An 11,523-nucleotide genomic window follows, 5' to 3' on the forward strand; every position below is an offset into this window, starting at 1 on the left:
GCTGTATAAGGATGGAGGTGCTGGGAGGGAGGGATAGTGAGGGGATACTGGCTGTATAAGGATGGGGGTGCTGGGGTGGAGTGATAGTGCGGGGATACTGGCTGTATAAGGATGGGGGTGCTGGGGTGGAGGGATAGTGAGGGGATACTGGCTGTATAAGGATGGGGGTGCTGGGGTGGAGGGATAGTGAGGGGATACTGGCTGTTTAAGGATGGAGGTGCTGGGGGGGAGGGATAGTGAGGGGATACTGGCTGTATAAGGATGGGGGTGCTGGGGTGGAGTGATAGTGCGGGGATAATGGCTGTATAAGGATGGGGGTGCTGGGGTGGAGGAATAGTGAGGGGATACTGGCTGTATATGGATGGGGGTGCTGGGGTGGAGGGATAGTGAGGTGATACTGGCTGTATAAGGATGGGGGTGCTGGGGTGGAGGGATAGTGAGGGGATACTGGCTGCATAAGGATGGAGGCGCTGGGGGGGAGGGATAGTGAGGGGATACTGGCTGTATAAGGATGGGGGTGCTGAGGTGGAGGGATAATGAGGGGATACTGGCTGTATAAGGATGGAGGTGCTGGGGGAGAGGGATAGTGAGGTGATGCTGGCTGTATAAGGATGGGGGTGCTGGGGTGGAGGGATAGTGAGGGGATACTGGCTGTATAAGGATGGAGGTGCTGGGGTGGAGGGATAGTGAGGGGATACTGGCTGTATAAGGATGGAGGTGCTGGGGGGGAGGGATAGTGCGGGGATACTGGCTGTATAAGGATGGGGGTGCTGGGGTGGAGGGATAGTGAGGGGATACTGGCTGTATAAGGATGGAGGTGGAGGGATAGTGAGGGGATACTGGCTGTATAAGGATGGGGGTGCTGGGGTGGAGGGATAGTGAGGGGAAACTGGCTGTATAATGATGGAGGTGATGGGGTGGAGGGATAGTGCGGGGATACTGGCTGTATAAGGATGGGGTGCTGGGGTGGAGGGATAGTGCGGGGATACTGGCTGTATAAGGATGGGGGTGCTGGGGTGCTGGGATAGTGAGGGGATACTGGCTGTATAAGGATGGGGGTGCTGGGGTGGAGGGATAGTGAGGGGATACTGGCTGTATAAGGATGGGGGTGCTGGGGGGGAGGGATAGTGTGGGGATACTGGCTGTATAAGGATGGAGGTGCTGGGGTGGAGGGATAGTGCGGGGATACTGGCTGTATAAGGATGGAGGTGCTGGGGTGGAGGGATAGTGAGGGGATACTGGCTGTATAAGGATGGGGGTGCTGGGGTGGAGGGATAGTGAGGGGATACTGGCTGTATAAGGATGGAGGTGCTGGGGTGGAGGGATAGTGAGGGGATACTGGCTGTAAAAGGATGGGGGTGCTGGGGTGGAGGGATTGTGAGGGGATACTGGCTGTATAAGGATGGAGGTGCTGGGGTGGAGGGATAGTGCGGGGATACTGGCTGTATAAGGATGGAGGTGCTGGGGTGGAGGGATAGTGAGGGGATACTGGCTGTATAAGGATGGGGGTGCTGGGGTGGAGGGTTAGTGAGGGGATACTGGCTATATAAGGATGGGGGTGGAGGGATGGTGAGGGGATACTGGCTGTATAAGGATGGGGGTGCTGGGGTGGAGGGATTGTGCGGGGATACTGGCTGTATAAGGATGGGGGTGGAGGGATAGTGCGGGGATACTGGCTGTATAAGGATGGAGGTGCTGGGGGGGAGGGATAGTGAGGGGATACTGGCTGTATAAGGATGGGGGTGCTGGGGTGGAGTGATAGTGCGAGGATACTGGCTGTATAAGGATGGGGGTGCTGGGGTGGAGGAATAGTGAGGGGATACTGGCTGTATAAGGATGGGGGTGCTGGGGTGGAGGGATAGTGAGGTGATACTGGCTGTATAAGGATGGGGGTGCTGGGGTGGAGGGATAGTGTGGGGATACTGGCTGCATAAGGATGGAGGCGCTGGGGGGGAGGGATAGTGAGGGGATACTGGCTGTATAAGGATGGGGGTGCTGGGGGGGAGGGATAGTGAGGGGATACTGGCTGTATAAGGATGGAGGTGCTGGGGGGGAGGGATAGTGAAGGGATACTGGCTGTATAAGGATGGGGGTGCTGGGGTGGAGTGATAGTGCGGGGATACTGGCTGTATATGGATGGGGGTGCTGGGGTGGAGGTATAGTGAGGGGATACTGGCTGTATAAGGATGGGGGTGCTGGGGTGGAGGGATAGTGAGGTGATACTGGCTGTATAAGGATGGGGGTGCTGGGGTGGAGGGATAGTGAGGGGATACTGGCTGCATAAGGATGGAGGCGCTGGGGGGGAGGGATAGTGAGGGGATACTGGCTGTATAAGGATGGGGGTGCTGGGGGGAGGGATAGTGAGGGGATACTGGCTGTATAAGGATGGAGGTGCTGGGGGGGAGGGATAGTGAGGGGATACTGGCTGTATAAGGATGGGGTGCTGGGGTGGAGGGATAGTGAGGGGATACTGGCTGTATAAGGATGGAGGTGCTGGGGTGGAGGGATAGTGAGGGGATACTGGCTGTATAAGGATGGGGGTGCTGGGGTGGAGGGATAGTGCGGGGATACTGGCTGTATAAGGATGGAGGTGCTGGGGTGGAGGGATAGTGAGGGGATACTGGCTGTATGATGGAGGTGCTGGGGTGGAGGGATAGTGAGGGGATGCTGGCTGTATAAGGATGGGAGGTGCTGGGGTGGAGGGATAGTGAGGGGATACTGGCTGTATAAGGATGGGGGTGCTGGGGTGGAGGGATAGTGCGGGGATACTGGCTGTATAAGGATGGGGGGTGCTGAGGTGGAGGGATAGTGAGGGGATACTGGCTGTATAAGGATGGGGGTGCTGGGGGGAGGGATAGTGAGGGGATACTGGCTGTATAAGGATGGAGGTGCTGGGGTGGAGGGATAGTGAGGGGATACTGGCTGTATGATGGAGGTGCTGGGGTGGAGGGATAGTGAGGGGATGCTGGCTGTATAAGGATGGGAGGTGCTGGGGTGGAGGGATAGTGAGGGGATACTGGCTGTATAAGGATGGGGGTGCTGGGGTGGAGGGATAGTGCGGGGATACTGGCTGTATAAGGATGGGGGGTGCTGAGGTGGAGGGATAGTGAGGGGATACTGGCTGTATAAGGATGGGGGAGTTGGGGTGGAGGGATAGTGAGGGGATACGGGGATACTGGCTGTATAAGGATGGAGGTGCTGGGGTGGAGGGATAGTGAGGGGATACTGGCTGTATAACGATGGTGGTGCTGGGGTGGAGGGATAGTCCTGGGGTTCTGGCTATATAAGAATGGGGGCATCAGGGTGGAGGGTAGTGTATGCGTGGGGGTCTGCCTATATAGGTGTGGGGTATTGGGTTGGAAGGATTATGATACCGGAGACTGATTTTCGTGTTCCCTCTGATCCAGGTGCAGTGAATAAACATGGCCTCTGTTCCAACTGGCCTAAATACATCTGGTGCAGGAGACCCCCTCCGGAGGATGCATGTAACAAGACCTAAATCTGCCAAAGGCCGTACCAGGACCGTTCCGCAGAGCTTCTCTCACAACGTGGAGGCGGCTTTTCCTTGCTGCACTTCTCCCCCTCCTAGAGTATCATCAGTGCGGTCCTCGCCCTCTCCTAGGTTAGGACAGGATGAGATACCAGAGCTTATGAACCAACTTCCATGCAGACCTCCTTCTTCTAGCTTGAACCGTTACAGAGTGCTTCCGTCCATCGGTGCATCTGGGGCTGGGAACTGCACGGAGGTAGATCTGGTTACCAAAACCAGTTCCATGAAGCTGTCCCCCGATAAACACGAGCGGCAAACCAAATCTCTATACCGAGAGCAGAGCCAGACTGCTTCTAGTGGGTGGGAGACGGGCACTGGGCAAAAGCAAGTCAATACTGTCGACACTGCAAAACAAGAGCGGTTTGATGAAGAGCCCAGGCTTCTTCTGGCTATCAGATGCCACTGTGGTCAGAGGTTTGAACAATACTTCCACCCATCGGACACTCTGCACACTGTCCTGGCTGCCGCTGAAGAGAAGACGGGGGTAACGTGTAAAGACTGCACTGTGGAGACAATGGAAGTGCCTACAAGGAGGTTCCTCAACCTCGGCCAGACCCTACAGCAGTGCGGTATCCCCAACAAGTCAGTGCTGTGTATCCGTCAGGACGAGAGAGACTGATCCGGCAATGCGGTGATGTAGTAGGTAACGCCTGTGTCTATGCAGATGCCGCCTGGGGAGGCGATGCTCACCGAGGAGTGTACATTACAATGTAACCGGATCTATTACACCCGCTCACTATATGCCAGTGCAAAATAATTCCCCGTATCATAATTAACCATATTGATGTGACCATAAATCAGTAGGTTCTAGTCCCGGCAAATTATTAATTCAGTTACGAAAATGAGAATTAAAATATCTAAATTCTATTTTCCTCATAATCGCCTGCATTTAGCGCCTGTACGGTTCTTCCCCATCTAGTTATGTTTTTGGACCCCGCCTGAGTCCTGGGTCTAAAATATATATATATATATATATATATATATATATAATATGTATAAAAAAAGCCGATTAAATCGCACACGTTTCATTATAATTTACCCTATAATTGTCAGTTGATGTAAGTGCCTAATGTATAAATACATATAAATGTCTCAGGCACTTCCAACTCAGTATTTAGCCGGGCGTCCGGCAGGAGACGCCCCATGCCCCAAGGTGTGGTGTGCGCCTGAGGGCCAGTCATATGCCGGTGGGTGTGCATGGTGTAACTGGGGTAGGTGCAGTATTGCTAGAGTGCCCTACTAACCAGCGACATCTATGTAGGAGACCACTGTCACATACCACCCACCCCAGGGATGGGATGTTCACTGTCTTCATATTCTGCTCTTGGAATCGGTGTGCTGTGAGATCATTTATGTAACCTATATATTCACACAAATTGCACTTAACTAATAAAGAATGCCTGTAATATTGAGTGGCCTACTTGTGAGTTCCGTCCATCATTGTTCTGGTCATAGAGTGCATATTGTAATTATACGTTGTGTCTCTCAGGGCAGGGAAACTTATTTCTTCTACAAGCCCATTGTACCTGCTTCATGAGAGCCTTATCCCGGGCCTCTGTGGTTCTGGAGCAGAAGTGTGAGTGCTCAGCCTTTATTCATATATTAATATTTTTGGTACTTGTGTACTTTTATGGACTCATTGCAGAGAGAACCCAATGAATGTTTTAAATGGTACTTGTGTACTTTACGTACACAAGTACTGAAAGTTGTCCCCACCTAAAGAAGAAAGTTGTCCACTTGCCACAAGGTTATATCCCCCTCTATGCCCACTTGGATGGTAGGGAATGACGCTGGACACTGGACAGTCGAACAGGGGAGCCACCCATAGAGGGCGCAACCCTCCCCAACATCCTGATTTCAGTGGGACAGTATTGTCCTGCTGTTCCACCCGTGGGCCAAAGTGGTCCGTGGGTGGTCAAATCGGGAGGTTGGGGACCCCCCACTGCCGCAGCCACGCCCACAAATAACTTCGCGTAGGAGGCATGGCCTATGGTAATTAGGCCACACCACCACTTTCGGTCGTACGCGATGTATGGGCCCACTAGAGAGAGCCGGCACAGGGTGCTCCGACCCCTGGAGCCAGCCCTGAGTCACTCACATGATCACTAGCTTTTGTGGCTGCCACATTCAATGTCCTGGAGAACCCCAATCCCCCTCTTTCATTCCGGTCCCTCCTCCATCTCATCTGACCCTGTCATCCCCTCTCTCTCTGGTTTCTGCCCCCTTCCCCATTTGGGTGGGGGGGTTGTGGGGTGTTAATTGGAATTTGGAATTGCAGAGGTTATGCAAGCACTAGCAGGTGTCCCACTCCCTCTTCCCATCTATTTCTTCTGTCACCCTCTACTCTCTGTGTCATCCCTGCCCCCTCTCCTCCCCACGCTCTCTCCCTTTCATCTCACCATTGGGTTAGCGGAGGGGCTGATTCCAGGCACTGATTGGAGGAGAAGTGAAGCGGTGTCTAGCAGGCAGGCAGTGAGAGCTGTGATGGGAGGGGGCAAGGCTTTCCTGCAGCTCTCTACTGAGCCTGTGCAAGATATACTCCTTAATCTCTCTATGTATAAACTTAACTATGCTAAAATAAAAAGTCAAGATTGACATCAACTTAAAGAAATGTTATAAAAAAAACCAAATAAAAAGAATGTATTATAGGATATGTTGCCTAGAAATTATCACTAGTGTTTTATGCTTTATTCACAGCTCAGGGCAAAGTATCAAACCACAACCTAGAGTTTCATAGATGCTGGCTGACAGTCTACTGCGTCATGGAGGCTGCCACTCACTTTGTACTCTGCAACAGGGGTCCATTTACTAAGCCTTGGATGGCGATAAAGTACCTGCCAACCAGCTCCAGACTTTTTTCCAAACACAGCTTGTGACATGGCAGTTAGGAGCTGATTGGCTGGTACTTTCTGTCTCCAGCCAAGGCTTAGTAAATAGACCCGAGTCTTGTTTGTTCCAGGACGTCTGTCCACGTTCCTGTAAACCGTTACTTACTAGACAGCACCGTCCATGCTATGGTCAGCAGCCATTGGCTTCCTGGCCGGTGTGCTTGCTAAAAGGATAGAATCATTATCGTATATACTTTTGGGATCATAAATGGTCAGATTTACTTACTTTACTGTTCTTGAGCTACTACATGGCAGCCGTAACATGTGAGCCAACTCCTCATTCTGACGTGTAAAGGAGGAGAACACTCCCCAAGGTATCCGGTCATTAGGTCTATATTGTCTAGATAGACAATGGAAGATGGACAGGTTCTGAAGGTCGACTAGTAACAAGGTCGACATGTACTGAAGGGCGGCAAGGTCATATGGTCGACATGTTTTTACTTTCTAATCTCTACCCTAACGGTCGGGGTAAGTACCTAACCCTAAAAAAAAAAAAAAAAAAAAAAAGTGTCAATCAATTGCATGTCGACCTAATGACCCTGTCGGCCTTCAGTACATTTCGACATTGTTACTAGTTGACCTTTAGTGTCGACATTCAGTCCGTCGACATATTGCCTGCCAACCTTCAGTCCCAGTCGACCTACCGCCTGTCGACCTTGTTACTAGTCTACCTTTAGTGTGTCGATTTTCAGACCCTGTCGACCTTCAGTTCCTGTCTATCTATTGCCTGTCTATCTTCCATTGTCCGTCTAGACAATGTAGACCTAATGATCCACACCCACTCCCCCAAAAGGTCCCAGGTGTCTTCCCCAGTTGTTCCAAACTGTTCTAAAATCCTAAACAATGGGATGCAGCTACCATGGAGGGTTTCTAGAAATGTAGACAAATACTAAATTGATCCATTTACTTTACGACTCCACAGCATTTGACTAGCCCAGCAATATATAAATGCAGAGGGTGGGTTCATTATAAATCAACAGTAAAAGTGCAAATAAAAGTAAACATCTGCAGAAGATAAAGCCTGGTAACGGTATGAGATGGTGATCACACCACTGCCGTCCATGTATCATCTGCTGGGACCTAAGCACAGGCCACGCAGTCTCCATCACCTTTCTATAGTGTACAATGACAACCTTGATCCATCTTGGAAGAGAACGTTTGGATGGAGAATGCTGGGGGGGGGGGGAGGGGATTAAGTACCTGATTCAGCAATGGAGGCTATAGCTACAGCACGCAATGGATGTGCTAAAGCAAAAACAGCAGCAGGAGGCGGCTGTATTAAAAAAAAACACAATAAGGCTTTTGTGATCCACCGATTCACCCCCAAGACAGCATCGGGCATCTGAGTGACCCTCAGGATGACCTCTTGTCACGTGCCCAGGGCCAGTGACGCTGCATCGGATAACACACCCATTTGTAGAACGTTACCCATTAACGCCCCCTCCCCCAAACTGCTGCAGACTGTCACTTACCTGTAGCCGTTCTGCATCCACTGATGCAGGACCCAATCTCCACCCTGTGCCGTTAAACATCAGAGATGTACATAAACCATCAGTGGCCTTTTCACTCCTATTAGGACTCCTGCGCATTCGGTGGCCATTGCCGGCAAGTTTTACAAAATGTAGCCCATAGACTACAAACAGACTACCGCCATCTTCAGAGCTTGGTAAATGTACAGTGCATCCGGAAAGTATTCACGGCGCTTCACTTTTTCCACATTTTGTTATGTTACAGACTAATTCCAAAATGGAATAAATTAATTTTTGTCCTCAAAATTCTACTCACAATACCCCATAATGACAACATGTAAAAAGTTGTTTTTTGGAGATTTTTGCAAATTTCTAAAATGAAAAAAAATAAATAAAGCACATGTACACAAGTATTCACAACCTTTGCTCAATACTTTTTTGATGCACCTTTGGCAGTAATTACAGCCTCAAGTCTTTTTGAATATGATGCCACAAGCTTGGCACACCTATCTTTGGGTAGTGTCGCCCATTCCTCTTTGCAGCACCTCTCAAGCTCCATCAGGTTGGATGGGAAGCGTTGGTGCACAGCCATTTTCAGATCTCTCCAGAGATGTTCAATCGGATTCAAGTCTGGGCTCTGGCTGGGCCACTCAAGGACATTCACAGAGTTGTCCTGAAGCCACTCCTTTGATATCATGGCTGTGTACTTAGGGTCTTTGTCCTGCTGAAAGATGAACCATTGCCCCAGTCTACGGTCAAGAGCGCCCTGGAGCAGGTTTTCATCCAGGATGTCTCTGTACATTGCTGCATTCATCTTTCCCTCTATCCTGACTAGTCTCCCAGTTCCTGCCGCTGAAAAACATCCCCACAACATGATGCTGCCACCACCATGCTTCACTGTAGGGATGGTATTGGCCTGGTGATGAGCAGTGCCTGGTTTGCTCCAAACATAACGCCTGGCATTCACACCAAAGCGTTCAATCTTTGTCTCATCAGACCAGCGAATCCTTCAGGTGCATTTTGGCAAACTCCAGGTGGGCTGCCATGTGCTTTTTAGGAGGAGTGGCTTCCAGTCTCGTCACTCTTCCATACAGGCCTGTTTGATGGATTGCTGCAGAGATGGTTGTCCTTCTGGAAGGTTCTCCTCTCTCGACAGAGGTATGCTGTAGCTCTGACAGACTGACCATCGGGTTCTTGGTCACCTCCCTGACTAGGATCCTTCTCCCCCGATCGCTCAGTTTAGACGGCCGGCCAACTCTAGGAAGAGTCCTGGTGGTTCCGGACTTCTTCCATTTACGGATGATGGCGGCCACTGTGCTCATTGGGACCTTCAAAGCAGCAGGTATGTTTCTGTACCCTTCCCCAGATTTGTGCCTCGAGACAATCCTGTCTCGGAGGTCTTCAGACAATTCCTTGGACTTCATGCTTGGTTTGTGCTCTGACATGCACTGTCATGTGTGGGACCTTATATAGACAGGTGTATGCCTTTCAAAATCATGTCCAATCAACTGAATTTACCACAGGTGGACTCCAATTAAGCTGTAGGAACATCTCAAGGATGATCAGTGGAATCAGTATGCACATGAGCTCAATTTTGAGCTACTTATGTACATGTGATTTCTTAGTGTTTTTTTTGTTTTTTTTTTAATTAAATTTGAAAAAAATCTAAAAAAACCCCAAAAACTTGACACATTGTCATTATGGGGTATTGTGTGTAGAATTTTGAGGACAAAATTGTATTCCATTTTGGAATAAGGCTGTAACATAACAAAATGTGGAAATGTTAAGCGCTGTGAATACTTTCCAGATGCACTAAGTACAGCTCCCATAGAAACATAGCGGGATTGCAGCTGCCGTCTGAAATGGAAGGATCGCAGCAAATATGGAGATATCTGCAGCAGTCCATCCATGGTACATTTGCGGGATACTTAATATTAGAGGGTCTCTTATTGGATCCTACTGCAGTTAGCAAGGACCACTACAATCCACACCCTCTAACACAGGAGATTTAGATGAGGATGCAGAGGCCAAGGCTGTTCCAGTATACCCCAAGCGAACCATGGGTGTTATGACCAAAATGGAAGCACCATTCTTACCTCTAGTACGCCTCCCTTTATTCTGAGAAGAGGTTTCAGGACTTCACCATGAAATTAGTTCAGAAGTTTGGATTCCCTCTAAGGCAGAGGTTCCCAACCACGGGCCTCAAGGCACACTAACAGTCCAGGTTGTAAGGATAGCCATAGTTGAGCACAGGTGTCTTAATTAGTACCTCAGTTATTTGCTTTAATCATCTGTGATTAAGCATGGATATCTCTAAAACCAAGACTGTTAGTGTGCCTTGAGGACCAAGGTTGGGAAACACTGCTCTAAGGGTTGGAAAGACCACTTCATGTAAGACCCATTCTCATAGGTTGATCACCATCAGCTGAGCCCTTGCCATTTTTTTTTGCCAGCTACATACAATGCAAAGAGGCATTATCAAATTCTCAGCCTATGAACACACTGATAAGGCTTCCGCCATCAGGATTCTGGTTCCTGTGCCACCTTGGCAGCTTATGGAAGTAACTACTGCCAGCATGTCAGAAAATCACTTGAGAGGTTGAAGTGCCTTCCTCCCTGCCCTCTTGTCCAGAATTGTGTGTACACTCTTACTGGTCACTGTAGCCTCTCTTTGTACCACTTCTGTACCTCCAAGCTTTGCTGCAGGAGTCTGGCGAGCACAATCCATGCTGGTTCTACCAAGGATTCTCCATGATCTTAGGTCTTGGATACGGCAAGCACTCAAGGTATTTCCATGTGACATTTATAAATCTGAAGACTTGATCCAGAGAAATTGCATTTCCAGACCTGAGTAAACACAGTGGACGATCTCACATACGGACAAGGATGAGTACAAAAAGACCTTTAATTACTGGCACCATTTGCTGAGGCTGAAGGGGATGAGCCAGATGCTGAATTCTGACAAGTCTTTATGCCGACAGACACAGATTTGCGGTATCTGTATTGCCAAGAAGGCACCAGATCGCTTTAATGTCCTATGATTGGCGATTCCGATTTCCATCTAGAAAAAGGCCTTAACAGGAGGTTCCCGAACTCGGTCCTCAGGGCACCCCAAAATCCCAGGTTTTAAAAGGATTACCATGCTTGACCACAGGTGACTTAATTCATACCTCAGTTAATTTGGTTTAATCACCGGTGCTCATTCCTGAATAGCTCTAAAACCTGAGCTGGTGGAGTGCCTCGAGAACCGCGTTTGGGAACACCTGCCATAACGGAGTCTTTGTTTCCAGAAAAAGTGGCCATTAGAATAGTTGGCACTTTTGATAAAAGGTCCAAATGGTAGATGCATGGACTGGAAACAGCCTCCAAGTAAAGAATAATGTTGCGCTACAAATGAAATGTGCATCCTGTAGATCTATTGAAGGAAGTCTCAAACCTGATTGGACATGATCTGTACAATTCCTTTTCCAGAGGTCTTGTGTAAACGGATTGAGCAGCCTCAGATCTAGGACTGTTTAGAAGCCCCCTTTCTCTGGGCAGCTTGAAGCTGGTGCCCTTGTCCCACCGGAATAGGAGGAAGTTACGGCTGAGTATAGCGTGGAATTCCACCTTCATG

At 49.5% G+C, this 11,523-nt stretch overlaps 1 protein-coding gene across 1 annotated transcript in view; it reads left to right on the top strand.

Annotated features, from left to right (window-relative positions):
* Positions 1 to 4,979, top strand: part of UBXN10 (UBX domain protein 10) — a 54,309-nt gene extending 49,330 nt beyond the window's left edge. The window contains exon 2 of the mRNA XM_088466289.1: positions 3,408 to 4,979. Within this exon, the coding sequence (XP_088322415.1) occupies positions 3,423 to 4,169 (747 nt within the window). The 5' untranslated portion in view covers positions 3,408 to 3,422 and the 3' untranslated portion in view covers positions 4,170 to 4,979. The remainder of the gene's footprint in view (positions 1 to 3,407) is intronic.
* The last annotated feature ends 6,544 nt before the right edge of the window (positions 4,980 to 11,523 follow it).

This window comes from Taudactylus pleione, unplaced genomic scaffold (genome assembly GCF_031769625.1).
Source record: "Taudactylus pleione unplaced genomic scaffold, aTauple2 ptg002751l, whole genome shotgun sequence".
NCBI classification, from domain to species: Eukaryota; Metazoa; Chordata; class Amphibia; order Anura; family Myobatrachidae; genus Taudactylus; species Taudactylus pleione.